Raw genomic sequence first — 19065 nt, forward strand, 5'->3', positions numbered from 1 at the left:
TCTTTCCCTTCATCCTCTCCCCTCCCCCATTCTTTCCCTTCCTCCTTCTCCACCCTATCCCTGTCCAAAATCAGGAAATACTATAAATATATATTGACTCGCAACTTTGAAGCGCTGAACTCCCGTGGTGGTGGCAACCAGGTGTCGCTACTGAACATCATGATGGACTTGAAGAAATGCTGCAACCACCCCTACCTCTTCCCTGTTGCTGCAATGGTATGCCCTGCCTGGGCGGTTGGGAGGATCAGTCAGGAGCAGGGCAATTTTCTCCTCTTGGAAGGATACACTCACCTTGTGACATGGGGACAGAATGCTCTCAGCTCTGTGGGTCCGCGGTTTGCTGTGATAGATGAGTCAAGATCAAGGCAAGGGGGATAGGGAAGGAAATCCTGGGTTATTGATTATTCAGGAAATGTCCTTGAGGACAGAAAATTGGGTCAGGACTTTAATTGACAAATCAGCTCACCCTCCCAGCTTACCCTCCCTTGTCTTGGTCTATTCTGGGCACGGGCAAACTTTGGCCCTCCAGGTGTTTTGTATTTCAACTCCCACAATTCCTAACAGCCTACTGGCTGTTAGGAATTGTGGGAGTTGAAGTCCAAAACACCTGGAGGGCCAAAATTTGCCCATGCTTGGTCTATTCTATTAATGACACTTCAATGGGTGGTCTCATCATCCCTTATGATGACCGCTGTGTTTTCCCATGACAGGAATCTCCGAAGCTGCCAAGCGGTGCCTACGAAGGGGGTGCTCTCATCAAATCCTCTGGGAAACTGATGCTGTTACAGAAGATGTTGAGAAAACTGAAGGAGCAGGGCCACCGTGTGCTCATCTTCTCTCAGGTAAGGCAGCTGTGGAGTACTGGGCTTTAGAATCATGATTGCAAAGGACCCCAGCTCCCACTTTACAGGAATACACAACTGAAGCACTTCCAAAGCATGACCATCCCACTTATTATATGAACCTCCACTGAAGGAGAGTCTGCTAGTTTTGTAGGCCTGCTCATGGTACTCAGAGGTATAATTGGTGTGGTTCCCAATCTGAGGTCCCCAAATTGTGTTGAACTACAATCTCCATCATTCCTAGCAAGAGGCAAAAACATTGTATATTTGATATCTTAGTTCTTGGTGGTATGGGGATACCAAGTCACCTTGTCTGTCTCCTGAGAAATCTGTATGAAGACCAAGTAGCCACAGTAAGAACAGATCACGGAACAACAGACTAGTTCCAGATTGGGAAAGGAGTGCGGCAGGGCTGCATACTTTCACCCTACCTATTCAACTTGAATGCAAAATACATCATGCAACATGCGGGGCTTCATGAATCCAAGGCTGGAGTTAAAATTGCTGGAAGAAACATTAATAACCTTAGATATGCAGATGATACCACTTTGATGGCTGAAAGCGAGGAGCTGAGGAGCCTTATCACCAAGGTGAAAGAAGAAAGTGCAAAAGCTGGGTTGCAGTTAAACATCAAGAAAACCACGATTATGGCAACCAGACCGATTGATGACTGGCAAATAGAGAGAGAAAACATGTGTGGAGACAGTGACAGACTTTGTATTTCTAGGCGTGAAGATGACTACAGACACAGACTGCAGCCAGGAAATGAGAGTTCTTGGGAGGCGAGCAATGACCAATCTCGACAAAATAGTGAAGACTAGCGACATCACACTGGCAATGAAGGTCCGCATAGTTAAAGCAATAGTATTCCCCATAGTCACCTATGGTTGTGAGAGCTGGATCATAAGGAAGGCTGAGCGAAGGAAGATATTCGCTTTTGAACTGTGGTGTTGGAGGAAAATCCTGAGACCACAAGAAGATCCAACCAGTCCATATTCCAGGAATTTTTGTGTGTGTGTCAGGAGAGACTTTAGGAATTGCAAATCGCTTCTGGTGTGAGAGAATTGGCTGTCTGTAAGGACGTTGCCCAGGGGACACCCAGATGTTTGATGTTTTGCCATCCTTATGGGAGGCTTCTCTCATGTCTGCACACGGGGAGCTGGAGCTGACAGAGGGAGCTCACCCGCACTCTCCCAGGATTTAAACCGGCAGTCTTCAGGTCACAAACCCAACTTTCAAGTCAGCAGTCCTGCCAGCACAAGGGTTTAATCCACTGCGCCAGTGGGGGCTCCCACTCTAGGAAATAATGCCCGGCTGTTCACGGGAGGGAAGGATGTTAGAGGCAAAGATGAAATACTTGGGCCACATAATGAGAAGACAGGAAAGCTTGGAGAAGATAATGATGCTGGAGAAAATGGAAGGAAAAGAAGATGGGCTGACCAAGGGCAAGATGGATGGTATCCTTAAAGTGACTGACTTAACCTTGAAGGAGCTGGGGTTGGCCACGGCCGACAGGGAGCTCTGGCGTGGCCTGGTCCACAAGGTCATGAAGAGTCGGAAGCGACTGAACGAATAAACAGCAAATTTGATATCTTAATATTAGAAGCTGTTCTGTGTCTCACAGTCAGTATATGTATATTTATTCAAAATAAAGCAGATGTTATGTCACTTAGTACACACAATTGTATTATCCACTTTCTTATATTCTTAAAGTATTGAATAAATTGTAGAATTGATGGAAAATAAGCATGGCATGTACGGTATTTCAGCTTTCCATATAATTTTAATGTCTTTCTTTCACCCAAAACAAATGGTTATCTCCCCCCACCCCACCCCATTTATTCCAGGATGGTTGGAAATATGTATATGCCTTTGTTGAATCTCATTCATTGGTATATTTTCCAGATGACAAAAATGCTGGATCTTCTTGAGGACTTCCTGGACTATGAAGGATACAAGTATGAGCGGATCGATGGGGGCATCACAGGGGCCCTGCGGCAAGAAGCAATTGATAGGTTTAATGGTAAGCATGAAAGGCATTGGGGCCGGATGTATGATATTAGGGGGGGCTTCTTTCATAGCTCCAAGGCTGTTAGGAATTGTGGGAGTTGAAGTCCAAAACACCTGAAGGGCCGAAGTTTGCCCATGCCTGGCATAAATGGTTGATAAAGCAGAGCAGGAGTTCCTTCCCAAAACCATATTGTGTTTGTTGAACAAGGGAGAGTGGCTGAAGGTGTCCAGGAAATTGGTTAAACGGATTGGAATAGTTGTAATTTTTTCAGCTCTCTAATTCATTTGCCTTCCTTTTTCTTTTGCTCATCATGCCCCTCATTCCTTTTCAGCTCCTGGAGCTCAGCAGTTCTGTTTCCTGCTGTCCACAAGGGCTGGTGGTTTGGGCATCAACCTGGCCACTGCCGACACAGTTATCATCTTTGATTCAGACTGGAACCCTCACAATGATATCCAGGTAGACTTCAGTCCTTCTTGGATTCGTGTTTATGAATAGGTGGACGGCACTCATGTACTTTTGTTTAGTAATGTCAGTTTTTGTTTAGCAATGACAGTTGTATCTTCTCAAACTTGTCATCTTCCATAACTCTTACATCTCTTTCTCCAAAGCCATGACAATACTGGAAACCACACCCTGATCCTTTCTCTGGTCTCTTTTTATATTGTGCCATACTAACAATATTAAAAATGTGTTGTCGAAGGCTTTCATTGCCAGAATCACTGGGTTGCTGTGAGTTTCTGGGCTGTATGGCCATGTTCCAGAAGTATTCACCTACATCTATGGCAGGGTGCGTGAAATAACTCTTGTCTATTTGAGGCAAGTGTGAATGTTGCAATTGGCCAGCTTGATGAGCATTAAATGGCCTTTATTTACTTTATTTAAGTAAAGAACTCTAAAATCAGGACAGCAAATAATGAACAACATTAGGGAAAAAAGGGAATTCCAGATAGGAAACAATCAGGGCCAGCTAACACATTCCAACAAAGGATTCCTCTAGGCAGGAAGCAGCCAGGCTTTGAAACTGAAAAGCTATTCAATGCTAATCAAGGTGGCCAATTGAAACATTCACACTTACCTCAAACAGACAAGAGTTCTTTCTCCCACCCTGAACATTCCACAGATATATAAACCCCACTTGCCTAGATTCCAGCAGACCTCATAACCTCTGAGGATACCTGCCATAGATGCAGACAAAACGTCAGGAGAGAATGCTTCTGGAACATGGCCAGATAGCATGGAAAACTCACAGTAACTCAGTATTATAAATAAAACAAATTTAATACCTATTCATATAGCTTAAAACCACAGCACCCTTTTTACTTGATCTTTAAAAACTTCCTTCCTTCCTTTGCCTGATTGCATCCTTATTTAAATGTCTTGGGTTTTTTCCCTGCTCCCCAATTTGCTTTTAGGCCTTCAGCCGAGCCCATCGTATTGGCCAGGCGAACAAGGTGATGATCTACCGCTTTGTGACGCGAGCCTCAGTGGAGGAGCGGATTACTCAGGTGGCCAAGCGCAAGATGATGCTGACGCACTTGGTGGTCCGCCCCGGACTGGGCTCCAAGTCAGGGAGCATGTCCAAGCAGGAGCTGGATGATATCCTCAAGTTCGGCACCGAGGAACTCTTCAAAGACGAAAACGAGGGTGAGGAGTCTGTTGCATTTGGAATCAGAGAGTAGCTAAACTTGTCTTCTTCAAGGGCAGACCCAACTAGAATTGGCTGCAGGAATCTAGCACTGGCATGGGTAAATTTAAGTCCTACCGGCTGTTAGGAATTGTGGGAGTTGGCGTTCAGAACACCCTGGAGAGCTGAAGTTCACCCATGCCTAGGCTGGCCACTTTTTCATCAAGATAGGAGTCTTAGTTACAAGTATAGGATCCCGCAATAGAGATTTGTGACCTTTTGATTTGATGGAGTGATAAGAAAAATAACTAACACTTCAACCAAACTTTTCAAGTGGATCATTGCTGTTATCCTATAAAATCTGATGCAGCTATGTCATGATTCCAGCCAGTCATGGGAATGTAAAATGCATTGTGAATGAACCGCTTGTTGCACCACAACATGGACTGGAATTGGAATCTATGGATCACACAGATTCTCATTTGTTTTGGGACAGGAAATCTCCCAAGACCCAGCTCTGCTCTTTTATCCTGGCTTTTCTCTTCTCTCCTCACTCCCAAACTTGTTGTAGGGGAAAACAAAGACGAAGACAGCAGTGTCATCCACTATGACAATGAAGCTATTGCCCGGCTCTTGGACCGTAACCAGGACGCCACAGACGATGCCGATGTTCAGAACATGAACGAATACCTCAGCTCCTTCAAAGTGGCACAGTATGTGGTTCGGGAGGAGGACAAGGTCAGTTGGAACGGGGAGACGTCAAAGTTGGTGGTCCCTGTGGCAGGAATGATCTGCTCCAGAGCTGAAGTTTGGGAAGTTCACATGTACATATGTTCTAGAATGACCGCAATTTGGGCCAGGAAGTGTGTCTCATGGTCTGGCCTTTTCTGATCCCTTCAGATTGAGGAGATTGAGCGGGAGATCATCAAGCAGGAGGAGAACGTGGACCCCGACTACTGGGAGAAGCTCTTGCGGCACCATTATGAGCAGCAGCAGGAAGACTTGGCTCGCAACCTGGGGAAAGGGAAGAGGGTGCGCAAACAAGTCAACTACAACGATGCCGCCCAGGAGGACCAAGGTCAGCACTGAATGGCTCCCTTGGGAGGATAGGAGCATGGCTTGGTGCCACTGGACCAGGGACAAATAGGTCTCAATCTCTGGGGGAGCAGAGGCTGGCATCCTGATAGTGAGACTACAGGTGTAATGTTGTAGTTGACTTTTCAATAGCGCACAACACAGCTGAAGCAGCATACGTATGTGGGACCAATGTGCACGCAGCACATGGTAGTGTGTGAATGCGTGCTGTGCATTTAAGTTGCTCAGTGGGTTGTCAGCCATGTGCATTGACCATATTGGGCTTCCTTGATGGTCACTATAGGGGTTGCGTAATGTAACTCCACTGGCAGATATTTAGTCTGTGCTGAAGTATGTACACTCTGCTGAATTGTCCCCAATACCCAATCTTAGAAGAAACCACAGAGTCATCCATTCCAGCCCCTTGCCATGCAGGAAAAGCACAGTCAAAGCACCCCTGACAGATGGCCATCAAGTCTCTGTTTAAAGCCTTCCAAAGAAGGAGCCTCTTGTAAAACTAGAAGCCTTCAAATGAAATAAAATGGTGTTAAATGTGGCAGACGGTATCTTCCAATCATGCAGTGGAGGGATTCTTGGAAATACCATGGCTGCTTGGTCATATATTTGGCCATTGGGCAGGTGTTTCAGGAATTTAAGGATTCTAATGTCTTCAGCAGTTTGCCCCAAAGTGGTGAAACCCTGCTGCCTTGGGTGCAGCTCCATTGAGCTGTTGCGGGGGGCTGAAAGAGGAGGGATGAAGCATTTAACAAGCGAACAGTTTGGTGCTGCTTGCAAACTGACGCCATCCTCTTTCAGACAATCAGTCTGAGTATTCGGTGGGCTCTGAAGAGGAGGACGAAGACTTTGACGAGAGGCCAGAAGGTGAGGGCCTTGTTTCCCTTGTCTCTCTTTTGTGCTGTGGACTTGAAGGGGCCGTAGGGCTGCAGGGGCCCAACCTTTTGCTTTGGGGAGGGGACTCTCCTGCCTACTGCGCCTTTAGTCCACACAGCATGAGAACTTCTGCCAAGCAGAGAACGGGAACCAACAAGATGCTAGCGTTCTAGCCTGGGAGAAGAGACCATGCTTGCTTTGCCTGCAGTGTTTTCTAAAGGCCACGAACTCTATATTGTTTGTATCAATGAGGTTTGGCCAGGGCTCTTGCTGCATCCCGCTTAGGATGGGACCTCTCTTTCCTGGTAGCATCCCTTTGTGTTATTTGGGAGGTTGCTTTCTGTGAAATCAACCTGCTGCACTTGTCTTTTCTGGGAATGTGGCCATCCCTCCCTATCAGCCCTGCTTGGAAACTGGGCTCGTGTCCTGGCTTTCCTTGGCTAAAGGAGCCTGTGGTCTTGGGCTTGCGGGCATGGGGGGCTTGCCAAGGCAGGTGGAGGCTTTCTGGGCACCTGGCCATGTCTGGCTGATGCTGCAGGAGCAGTGAAGGACTTTAATTGTCAGTCTCTCGTCTCTCGCTCTACACGCCAAGGTCGCAGACAGTCCAGGCGGCAGCTTCGGAACGAGAAGGACAAGCCGCTCCCTCCTCTCCTGGCACGGGTCGGTGGGAACATTGAGGTGAGAGGGCACAGCTCTGGCGGGCGGCCTGCAAATGGTGTGGCTGGAGGGTGACTGGTTTGGCTCCCCTCCTCCAAAAGTAGTGTGAAAAAGTTTGTGGTGTTTTGGGATGGGCACAGGTACTTGAAACCTTTTATTTTGAGGTGCCCTGATTGGGATTTTGGGGGATGTGATCCAAAAGGTAACATTTCTGAGCTCTGGGTATTGTGGGTATGCGCGTGCATGCAAGTGCAAGAGTGCCTTCCTTCAGGTCACCTTTCAATTTATAGCAACCCCATATTTTTTGAGGTTTTTCTTATGGAAGGAATACTCATAGGTTGCTTGCCATTGCCTTCCTCTGAAATATAGTCTCCCCTCCAAGTACTAACGAGATTCTGCTTAGCTTCCAAGATCAGATGGGATCTGGTGCTTTTGGGCCTATTTTGTATACTCATAAGGGGATTGTTACATTCCTGTTTGAAAGGTGGGTAAGTCCCACCTTTCTTGTCAAGCTTGTCCCTCTTGCTAGTTATACTGGGATTTCTAGCAAATGGGGTAGAATCAATATTGTAGTTCTGTTGCTGACATTTGGGGCCCTGATTCTGTTCCTTTCTGCTTCCTCTTTAGGTGCTGGGCTTCAACACCCGTCAACGCAAGGCCTTCCTGAATGCTGTCATGCGCTGGGGCATGCCTCCCCAGGACGCCTTCACCTCCCAGTGGCTGGTCCGGGATTTGCGGGGCAAAACTGAGAAAGAATTTAAGTATGTCCTCTGTATGAGATGTGTATTCTTTGAGCATGTGTTCCGGAAGTAGCCTTGGGAGTCATCTTAGAGGGCAGCTATAGCACGATACAATTTCCATAATTCTAGGCCAGAATCCTTTATGTTTTAGTGTTTTGTAGTAGATCCCATGCAGAACCACGGCATAGTTGGCCATTCATTTTACACCAATGCTTTTACAGCAAGCTGCTTTGAGTCCCCTTTGGGAAGGTACAATGGGGTATACATATAATAATAATAATAATAATAATAATAATAATAATAATAATAATAATAATAATAATAATACTGATGGCCAAGGTTAGCCTCAATAACAGGACAAAGAGAATGCCAGTCTGGGGCTGGGCTTAGCAAAGCAGGCTAAACCGCTAGCTGCAGAAAAATCCTGCCGATCAAAAGGTCAGCAATTCAAGCCTGGCTTGGGGTGAGTACCCGCCGTTAGCCCCAGCTCCCTGCCCACCTAGCAGATCGAAAGCAGAAATGCAAGTAGATAAATAAGTACCACTTTTAGTGGGGAAGTAATAAAGACACCCTTAAAGACATCAATCAGGAGCATATCTAAGGATGACAAAGCTCCTCGGCATGGAAGATGGAGCGACAGCACCCCTCCATGGCCGGAGTTGAGCTCAGCCTCCAAGATGCCAAAACTAAGATGGGAAATGCCTTTACCGCCTGTCTGTTTATTGTCTGTCCTTGTTAACTGTATAATGGCATTGAATGCTTGCCATATGTATGTTCTGTAATCCACCCTGAGTCCCTTCAGGGCAATAGAGCAGAATATAAATAAAGTATATTATTATAATTATTACTGACACAAAGACAGAGTATGACACAGCAAACAAGATATATATGTTGGATTTTGTATCACAAAATCACAAGTCGAACACTTCCCAAGTGATTAGGACTTATTATTATTATTATTATTATTATTATTATTATTATTATTATCATCATCATCATCATCATTATTATTGTTTGCATCACCTAAAAAAGTGATAGATTGCATAAGAGTGACTTAATGTCCACATATGCGACTAACAAGATGCCAGCCCTAGCAAAGGAGCACAAAAAACAAGATCCCACAAAACCTTATTTTTAAAAAAAATATAAGGAATGACATAGTTTCAGGATTCTCATTGCAGAGATAAGCATGCCATAAAATCTCTGAAGCTGGAGAGGCTTTCAGCATCCTCCCCCTAGTTTGCATAAACAGCAAGAATAATATAAAACGTCAAAGTCTTAGAGAGCAGATTATCTGTCTGAGCTGTTATGGTGACAAATTTGGCTTTGTCGGCTGCTGAACGAAGGAGGGCCTTTACTGGAGTCAAGCCTGTTCCCTCGGAATGGAATGGGCAGATTAGCTTCCCTGCTTTAGTTGCCAAGTGATGACAGTTCTTACTCATCTGAGGTGCTCTCTGCAGGCATTTCTCTGTCTGTCTTTCCTGGAGTGTGAGGTGAAGCAGTGACCCTCCCTCCCTCATGCAGACACAGAACAACCCCTCAGCAAAGGGGGGCTGTAGCCAAGCATATTGGGGAGCCCGAGGCATGGCTTCTGCCCAGCTGGCCCACAGCTACACAGCCTTGCGCTCACCATCTGAAGACGAGACAAGAAACTCTGATGGCAAACTAGTGCAGAGGGGAAAGGTTTGTGAATTATGGCCTCCATTTTGGGGGTGTTTGAGGGGTTTTTTTGTGTGTCAGGAGCAACTTGAGTTGCTTCTGGAGTGAGAGAATTGGCCGTCTGCAAGGACGTTGCCCAGGGGACGCCCGGATGTTTTGATGTTTTTACCATCCTTATGGGAGGCTTCTCTCATGTCCCCGCATGGAGCTGGAGCTGATAGAGGGAGCTCATCCGCACTCTCCCCAGGTGGGATTCAAACCTGGCAGCTTTCAGGTCAGCAACCCAACCTTCAAGTCACAAGGCTTTAGTCCACTACACCATCGGGGGCTCCGGTGTTTAAGGTGGGAGTCTGTACTTGGGATTCTCCCTTCAATTTCCTCAGAAGTTGTAGTCTACCACTTTTTAAAGGTTGGAAGCCATCACATAATTTGTGGCATTGAGCTCTACATAAAAACTGTATCAGATGTAATAATAACAATAATAATAATAATAATAAAACTTGATTTATACCCTGCCACCATCTCCCCAACGGGGACTCGGGGCGGCTTACATGGGGCCGTGCCCAGGACAATACAATATAACAAAATATTTAAAAAAAAACATATCAAAATACAATTAAACAATACAATAGATAATAATGTGCAGTACAACACAAAGTCAAGAAAGCAATATAACAAGGGCGGGCCACATGAACACTAAGATGTATTCTGAATAATTTACCACTCAATGTCTTTGGTTAAATCAGTTTTAATATCATAAAATAGTACAAAACACCTCTATCTGCCCACTTTTTCTAATCCAGGCATAAATGTATCTGTGAATTGCAAAATTGGATAATCTGTGCAAGCGCAGAGCACTGTTCGGAACCTTCTGCCTAGAATCACTAGGCAGAAATGAGACTATATAAAGCCTGGTTGCCGTTGAAACCCCTCAGTTCCTAGGCCATAGATTACCCATTTGTGTGAATTCACAGATGACTACTTGAAGAAATACAGTTGCAGGTGAGCAACCTGCCCATCTCTGTCCCACTTTTACTCACCTTAAAAAAAATGATAATGTCCCAAATGGTTTATGTGATTCCCATAGGAGAGTTCTGCTACTTTCCAACTTATAGATAGGGGAATTGGGCAGGGTCTCATCTTTGGTGCGCTTTTGGCTTGCAAAAGCCTTCACTCAGCTCTTGGACGTTATATTTCTGCAGGGCATATGTCTCTCTGTTCATGAGGCATCTCTGTGAGCCTGGGGCAGACGGTTCGGAGACTTTTGCGGATGGGGTGCCCAGGGAAGGGCTCTCAAGGCAGCAGGTCCTGACCCGGATAGGCGTCATGTCTCTCGTGAAGAAAAAGGTATGCGATCCGATCATTGGGCATGAAAGAGATGCATTAACCATCTGGTGGTCTTTTCAATTGAGTTGCATGGATGTCAGTGTGGCTTATCAGGCAGGGATGGGAATCTGTTCTCTGTACACTGTTGGACTGCATCTCCCATTTGTTCTGGCTGTTTTTCTTGTGAGTTGCAGACTAGGAATATCTGGATGGCCACAAAGTATGCTCTAAGGCAGGCATGGACAAACTTTAACCCTCCAGATGTTTTGGACTTCACCTCCCACCATTCCTGGTCTCAGGACCCTTCCTTTTCCCCCTCAGCCGCTTAAGCGGCTGAGGGGGAAAAGGAAAGGGCCTGAGGCCAAGAATGGTGGGAGTTGAAGTCCAAAACACCCGGAGGGCCCAAGTTTGCCCATGCCTGCTCTAAGGGGAATGAATTGTGGAATTAATTTTTTTTTCAACCTGAAAAGAGAGGATAATGCAGAGTATTCATTAGCTTAGAGGCTGTTAGCATGCCCTGAATAATTATCCTTTTAATTTGTACCTCTGAATTCTGTGTGCATGTTCAAATCATCAGAGTCACTGTGTTTGTGGAATCCTTCCTACAAAAGCTGGTCTGAGTCCATAGTTCCTTCTCTTTCTGTCTGATGGTTTCTTTCTGCAGCCCTGTCCATTTCAGCTCAAAGGTGCTGTCTGATGGCAGGCACGTGTGTCTTTTTGCATGATAGGTGCAAGAGTTTGAACATATCAATGGGCGCTGGAGTATGCCCGAACTGATGCCAGACCCCAGTGCTGACTCCAAAAAGTCCTCCCGAGCTTCGTCCCCCACCATCAAGACCTCCACCACGACCCCAGACCCCAGTTGCACCAATACGCCTTGCACCTCCAAGCCAGGTAGGCACCCACCGGGAAAGGGGAGCAAGGAAGGGAGCCCTCAGTGTGGCCTTAGCTTCTAATGATTTTTAACAGAGACCTGAGACCTACCGGCTTTTCCAGTGTGCTTTTGAAGAATGAATAACTAATTCCCATGTCAGGTTCCATCCCAGTGTCAATTGTTTTTCTGATGCACTTTATCTCATCCCTCAGTTGAGAATAACCTCATTGTTTATCCCACCCAAGTTTCCCACTAAATGCAGCACTTTATTTATCTACCCTCACCCATGGGTTTTACAATTTTCATGCCTCGCACTTTGGCCCAGATTGCCCTCGTTTAATTTTTTTTATTGTTTTGTTCTGTTACTGTTATTATGTTTTGTTTCACTATGTTATTGTATAAGCTTTTTTACTGGATGTTGTCGTGTGTCTTGTATGTATTTTGTTTTGTTTTATTGTAATTGTTTGGGCTTGGCTCCATGTTAACTGCCCCGAGTCCCTTTGGGGAGATGGAGGCAGGGTACAAAAATAAAGTTGTTGGTGTTGTTATTATTACTGCTACTACTACTGGCTGTTAAGAATTGTGGGAGTTCAAGTCCAGAACACCTGGAGGGCCGAAGTTTGCCCATGCCTGTCCTAAAGTATAGCAGATTGTAAGGAAACTTGTATTTGGAGAAACAGAGGTGGATGATGATGGTCTCCCTCTCATCAGCAACCCCGGCTCCGAGTGATAAAGGGGACGGAGGGGTCCTGGCAGAAAGGGAAGATTCAGAGGCCAAAGATGAGAAGCTGGAGAAGGAAGCCAAGGGAGGCGAGAAGATGGAGATAGAGGTTGGTGCCGGGCGAGAGGGGTGCACTAGGGGCCCCTTGTGGGAAATCCTCTTCAGTGCCCCTTGGGATTACCTCGCAAGGCGTTAGTGGCTCAAAAACTGCTGGAAACCATTCCTGAAGGCTTTCAGCATCTGCTGTGTGATTTTACAGCTGGAGGTTGCATCCCTGGTCTGGGCTTTCTAAAGTCCCTCTGTTTTGCCTTTCCCAGCCTTCAGTCCCTGAACAGACCATTGGTGCCACATTCTCAGGTGAAAAAATGGAGCTGGAATCATTAAAAAAGCCTGAGGAGGAGGGATCGGTGGCCCCTGGGGAGAAGGAGCCAGAAGCTGAGCCTCCCATCAAGGAAGAGAAAGAAAAAATGGGTAAAAATATACTATGTATATATTAAACAAACAAACAGAGGTTGGGGGAGGCCAGATCTCAGTGCAGAAAACAATCTTTTCTTGGTAAGTGCAGAAAATATGATGTTTTGCTATTTTTTAATGAATGCTATGATGGCGACGTGCAAAGCTGGTTGTGTCTGCATAATGGTTGTGGCATAGGTGCAGGGCCGGTTCAATAGGGGACAAAAAAAGGTATCTTTAAAGCAAGAGAACTTCTTTCCTAACTGTTCCTTATCTCCATGGTCCTATTTCCATCATTTTTTAAAATTTTTGCCAAATTCCAGATGTTGATTCAGAGAAACCTGTCGCAGATGAGAAACCCCCAGAGAATGACGAGAGTAAAGAGAAGGCTGAGGGGGAAATGCAGGAGGTGAAGAAAGGTAATATGTTTGTGTGTGTGTTCGAAAGTCAGCATTCAAAAATGTAATTTTTCAGAGTTTTGTGCTTCCTCATGACTTTGAGGCGGGAGGTAGGTATTAGAATGTGTCTTAAGTAGTGAAGAAGTCTTCAGTGGAGGTGGGCAACAGGAAGAGGTGGGGAAAATGGGACGTGGTGGCCTTGGTTTCCTTCACATTTTCCAATTTTCCCTTTTAAAAGAAGAGCCGAAAGGCGAGAGGGAGCCAGGAAAAGACCTCAGAGCTAGCAGCATCAAAGATGAGAGCCGGAACAATGGCAAGAAGGAGGAAAAGACAGAGAAACCCCGGTTCATGTTCAACATCGCTGATGGCGGCTTTACGGGTAGGTGGCAGCCCTTGGGCCCTCAGTGCTGGGAGTGGAGAGGACTGAAGCAAGGGGGCAAGTGAATTGTGCATCCCCACAAGTCACAGCAACCTGTGGGGTTACCAAAGGAAATAAGTTCTCTTTCTTTTTTGGGTTTCGGAGAAGTCGTGTTTTATTTCATTAAGTTCCAATTTCTGTCGCTTGAGACAATAACTGCCAATGCACCTAGCAGAGAGTGGCATGACATTTAGTTTGCTTGGGGGGGGGGGGGGAGGGAAGACACTATTAAAAAGTGACCCTTTCCCCCAGAACTCCACACCTTGTGGCAGAACGAGGAGCGAGCGGCCATCTCCTCCAGTAGGCTGAATGAGATCTGGCACCGGCGACATGATTACTGGCTGCTGGCTGGCATAGTCCTGTATCCTTTGACCAAGCGCTCTTTCTGTGTGGAGAGAAAGTGTGTGGTGACTCCAAGGCAGGAGGTTAAACTAGCTCCATCTCATGGACCCCTTCTTGGAATAAGGGAGGCATTTACTTCCAAGGGAATAAACCTCATGAACATGAGATAGAATAAAGAGATGAGCACCAGAAATTGTGCATCAGTACTTAATCCAGGGGTGGGAGAAAAGCCATTAAATGCCAGCCAAGTCTGCTGTGCACATGCCACTTTTTGGGGGGGGGGGGGGTGCCAACATTTGATAGGTTGGCAACAGGACCCAGCAGCTTCCTTCATCCTTCAAATGGAATATGACTTGTGTTTAGTCAAAGAGTTGAAACAGGTTACTGGAGAAGTTTTGAAAGACTCAAAGACCACATTTTGTCCAACTATTTTGGTACACGAACTTAAATACAGCCTCCTTACTTGTAGGACCATTAGAGGAGGGGAGTGTAAGCTGCAACAGGCACCCAGATAGCAAATGGTTTACTCATCTGTAGCTTTAAAAAGATCTTGAAACTCAAGGCTGAAAAACGTAGACCTCAGGCAATCCATAGTTATGTAGCTGAGGGCAGAGAATTATGACTATTTGTGTTCTTTGTATCTCTGCCTAACTTTGTGGCAGGGAGGGAGCAGTGGGCTCTTTGCTATAGTGGACCTTCCTTAACTCCTCTGTCCTGCTCTACAGTCACGGTTACGCACGCTGGCAGGACATCCAGAATGACAACCAGTTTGCCATCATCAATGAACCTTTTAAGACTGAAGCCAATAAGGGCAACTTCTTGGAGATGAAGAATAAGTTTCTTGCCAGAAGGTTTAAGGTGCGGAGGATAAGATAAGACTTCAGGGATATAGGCCTGGTTTGCCTTTGACTTCCTCTAAGGTTAAGAGGATGTAACTTCCCAAGTTCACCCAGAGGGCTTCATTGGCTGAGCAGTGATATGAACCCTGATCTCCAGAGTCATAGTCCAATCCTCAGACAACAGTATTTTTGCTGGAATGAGAACCGTTCAATGAGTCAAAAATTGTTGGTCTCCCCATTGAACTGAGGGAATGGCTGGGTCTCTTGTCCTGCTTTGATGGAGTAAAGTGGCCCTTTTGAAGAGACCTGACCTCCCTTCCCACTCTTGCCCTGTCTTCTCTCAGCTCCTGGAACAAGCCTTGGTGATTGAGGAGCAGCTGCGCAGGGCGGCCTACCTGAACATGACACAGGACCCCAGCCACCCAGCCATGGCCCTCAACACCCGCTTTGCCGAGGTGGAGTGTCTGGCCGAGAGCCACCAGCACTTGTCCAAGGAATCTCTGGCCGGCAACAAGCCTGCCAACGCCGTCCTGCACAAGGGTAAGAGGCGGGCGGGTAGGCGGACCCGGAGAGGACAGTCCACGTAATGCCCTCCCCTTCGCAAACCTGTGCTGCATCCTTCTGTACCATACTCTGAAATCCATTAAAGTGCGGTTGTGATCAGAAAAGCCGCTGTGTTCGGTTGTCTCCTTGATCCTGCTCTGTGTATCTTTCGTGTATCTGCTTTGGTCTATCTATGAAGTGTCCCACAAGTCTCTTTTGAGTACCGTATCTGCCGGCTGAGCATCCTCAATGCCTCTTTTTATCTTCTTAACATCTCCCCCTTCCCCTTGCCAAGCATGTCTGCTGCTTACTTCATGGAGTATCTTTTGATGTGACTGTGGAATACCCAAGTATCTCTTTTTACCATCTTCAATGCTTTTGATGTATCCTTAAAAAAGAAAACTTCCCCAGGAAACACTCTAGTTATACATAGAGTACTTCTGGGACATCTGGCTCAATGTCCTTTTAGCATCTCTTGTGCATTTCTCCAGTGAGTCTTGTGTGAGTAGCACCGGTTGACATTTTTCCCTTTCCAAGTGCCATGTGAACACTTCTGATGTATTTCACTACTTGCATATCTCTGGTGCATTTCTTACCATATTTCTGGTCTGTTTCCCTGTGAGTTTCTTCATGCGTCCCCCCTCCCCTGACACAAATACCATGTGAGTATCTTTTGTGTTTAGTATCCTAAAATGAATTCATCTCCCTGCTTCCATGCAGAGTAATGTAGAGTCTTTAATGCTTTGCACCCCTATGGGACACTTTGTTTTTAGTAATGGAAAGAATGGGCCTCCTCCATCATTAGTGGGAAAAGAGAATGTCTGGCCATTGCTTTTGCTCCTTAAAGAATGTCTTGGGAGCAAATGTCCCGCATCCCATATACTCAATGCAATAATATTTTTTTACAGTAGTCTTGCCAACGGGGGGCCTTGGGTGTCAGGAGATGTCACCCGCAAACTTGGGCTCTGCTCTAATAAAAGATTTTGGTTTCTTTTTCTCCCTATTTCTTTCCTGCTGGCGCACCAGTGCTGAACCAGTTGGAGGAGCTTCTCAGCGACATGAAGGCGGACGTGACCCGCCTGCCCGCCACGCTCTCCCGCATCCCTCCGATTGCCGCTCGCCTCCAGATGTCCGAACGCAGCATCCTTAGCCGCTTGGCAAGCAAAGGGAATGAGACTCAAACTGCTCCGGTAACCTTACACTCTTCTAATGAGATCACTTGAAAGGGTGTGGATAGGCAGAATCAAACTCATGTCTTCCTTCTGGTCACAGCCTGAAACAAAAATGCCTTTTAAAAAAGTATATGTCTGCCCATGAATCATCTGTAAAAAGGGCTATAATGATCATGAGCTTGTTTTCATACGTGTTCCCTAGGAAGAGAAGCCCCTGCTGCAACCTGCATGGAAGAGTGGACTGCTAGCCCTCTCAGAAGGCACTAGTGACATAGGAAAGAAAACTCCTTCCACAACCAGAATGGAAGCAGAGTGGAGAAGTCAAGTGATGTTACATTGCTCTGCCACTACCCTTGAGAAAAGGCATCTATCCCTCTCTTTTCTCAAGAGAAGTGGCAGAGCAATGTAACACCACTTGACTGCTCCGCTCTGCTTCCATTCTGATTGTGAAAGGAGTTTTCTTTCCTATGCAAGTAGTCTAGAAACCAAAGAGGGCTTCTGATGGTAAAGGACAAGTGAGATTTGGACACTTATTGGCACTGAATTCCTGGTTATCTGTAGCTGACCGCAAAGTGGCTGACGACCAGAGTGCCCACAATGCTCTTTTTCCTTCTGGATGGGCTTGCTGGTTTCTGCTGTGGATTGTTTTCTCCCTGTATTGTATTTAGAACTCAAAGGCCCCCTTTCCTTTCTTTTCCCACTTCACAGGCCTTCCCACCCGGACCATATGCCACTCCTCCCACCTTTGGAAGTTCTTTTGGTGCCACTCCTGGTGGGGCACTGCCCACCATGGGCGCCAACTACAGCCAAATGCCCACCGGCTCCTTCATCACAGGTTAGTTGGATTGGGGACAAACCATGTTGGGATGACTGTGCCTGCACAAAGAATTGGTCAGGCATAGACAATGGTGAGGAATTCTGGGAGCTGCAGGCCTACCTCCTGGTGCAAAGCCTTTGGAAGCCATTCAACTACTGTCAGTTCCTGCTTTTGGTCCATCTGAAGTACTCAAACGGCAGCTCTTTTGGTTTTAGATGTCAAATCCATTTCTTCCTTAAGTTCTTTTATAAAACAAGCAAACAGTTATGCCAGGGTCAAAGCCCCAAAGGGAGCAGAATAAAGCAAGCACAATAAAATGTGATAATGACCTTCAAAAGTTTGCTTCTGCTTGAAGCCCGGATGCTGAGAAATTGGGGGGGGGGGGGGTGCACCAAAGGTGGGGAGGTCCAAGCCCCATTTCTAGCTAACCTGGCTCTTTCCCTCCCCACTCCCCATGTCATTGCAGCCAACGGCCCTCCTGTGATTGTGAAGAAGGAGAAAGAAGGTGAGAGCCTGGAGAAGAAGGAGGCGAAGAGCGGGGAGGTGATTTGCATAGACGACTGAGAGGCCGCCTGGCCTGCCTGGTCACTTCTGGACAGGTCCTGCCTTTGGCAGAAAGGACACACTCCCCTCCAGCCTCTCCGCTTTTTTATTTCCTGACCACCTTGATGGCTTTGCCTTGGGGGGAGCGTGGGTCAGTGACACCCACCTCGGCTCCCCTTGGCTTAATTTTGTTGCCCCTCAATTTTCTCTTCTTGGGTTTGGGGAGGTGGTCTCATCAACCGGAGCAAAGTTTGGGGGTCAGGAGACACCATTTCCATTGTGAGCTGGAAAAGGAGGAACGGGGATGAAATTGGAACCACAGGTCTCCTGGGGCTCCATCTTTTGGGTGTCCTGCCTGTGACAGGAGGGGAAGGGGGCAACCTGGCCTTGTGCCCTTGGCCCCCAGCAGTGCTGGATCTTTGGGAAGCGCTGCCAAGTGACTCTATAAATATGAATATATATATAATGTATACACACTCATCCTTTATGTTTGAGAAATACCCCCTTCCCACTTGTGTTTGAACTCTCTGTGGGCGATCATGGGGTGGACATAGGAGGGGGACATACTCCCTAGCGGTGTGCAAAGAAGAAGAACGCAGCGGTGTGAGGACCCCATAAAGCCGTCTGGGGGAGTCAAAGGGGAGGGGGTGCCTCATACCCTTCCGCCATTCTTGGAATTGGGCCTTTTTGAGGGGTGGGGAAGAGGCAGTTGCAGGGCCAAGCTGCACTCCTGCGTTTGTTGCTGAATCTCAAGTCACTTCTTGTTTAAGCCTTGCCGAATAAAGGCCGTTTCCTTGGCTACATAACCCCGCTGTGTTATGCCTCCTTTGTGTGGGTGGTGGGGAGCCTCCAGACAAAACCTCTACAGTGCAGTCGCCCAGCTTGGTTTCATTCATATAGATTTACAGATGTCATGGCATTCTCTTCCTCTTTTCCTACCATTCATATATTTTCTCAAGCCTTTGTTCATGCTTCCAAAAAAGGTTTCTTTTTATGTGGGTGGAGGGAGAATAACTGCACGGCATCTTTTGGTTGTTAGCTCTAGGAGCCATCCTTCTGGAAGCTTCCAGGTTTTGAAAGAGAAAAATAAGTGTTTGGCAGAGTCCCTCCTTTCTTTCTCT

General features: G+C 46.6%; 1 protein-coding gene across 1 annotated transcript in view; it reads left to right on the forward strand.

The window, feature by feature from the left end:
- chd3 (chromodomain helicase DNA binding protein 3) overlaps positions 1 to 18750 on the forward strand; it is a 65378-nt gene extending 46628 nt beyond the window's left edge. Inside the window, exons 19-40 of the mRNA XM_008122978.3 lie at positions 75 to 216; positions 711 to 842; positions 2748 to 2865; positions 3185 to 3309; positions 4266 to 4497; positions 5049 to 5215; positions 5378 to 5555; positions 6368 to 6433; positions 7035 to 7120; positions 7727 to 7860; positions 10701 to 10845; positions 11553 to 11718; positions 12410 to 12528; positions 12737 to 12890; positions 13196 to 13291; positions 13509 to 13649; positions 13941 to 14049; positions 14756 to 14888; positions 15214 to 15409; positions 16439 to 16602; positions 17293 to 17419; positions 17868 to 18750. Coding sequence (XP_008121185.1) covers positions 75 to 216; positions 711 to 842; positions 2748 to 2865; positions 3185 to 3309; positions 4266 to 4497; positions 5049 to 5215; positions 5378 to 5555; positions 6368 to 6433; positions 7035 to 7120; positions 7727 to 7860; positions 10701 to 10845; positions 11553 to 11718; positions 12410 to 12528; positions 12737 to 12890; positions 13196 to 13291; positions 13509 to 13649; positions 13941 to 14049; positions 14756 to 14888; positions 15214 to 15409; positions 16439 to 16602; positions 17293 to 17419; positions 17868 to 17965 — 3028 coding nt within the window. The 3' untranslated portion in view covers positions 17966 to 18750. The remainder of the gene's footprint in view (positions 1 to 74; positions 217 to 710; positions 843 to 2747; positions 2866 to 3184; positions 3310 to 4265; positions 4498 to 5048; positions 5216 to 5377; positions 5556 to 6367; positions 6434 to 7034; positions 7121 to 7726; positions 7861 to 10700; positions 10846 to 11552; positions 11719 to 12409; positions 12529 to 12736; positions 12891 to 13195; positions 13292 to 13508; positions 13650 to 13940; positions 14050 to 14755; positions 14889 to 15213; positions 15410 to 16438; positions 16603 to 17292; positions 17420 to 17867) is intronic.
- Positions 18751 to 19065: the final 315 nt, after the last annotated feature.

This window comes from Anolis carolinensis, chromosome 6, assembly GCF_035594765.1.
Source record: "Anolis carolinensis isolate JA03-04 chromosome 6, rAnoCar3.1.pri, whole genome shotgun sequence".
Taxonomy (NCBI): domain Eukaryota; kingdom Metazoa; phylum Chordata; class Lepidosauria; order Squamata; family Dactyloidae; genus Anolis; species Anolis carolinensis.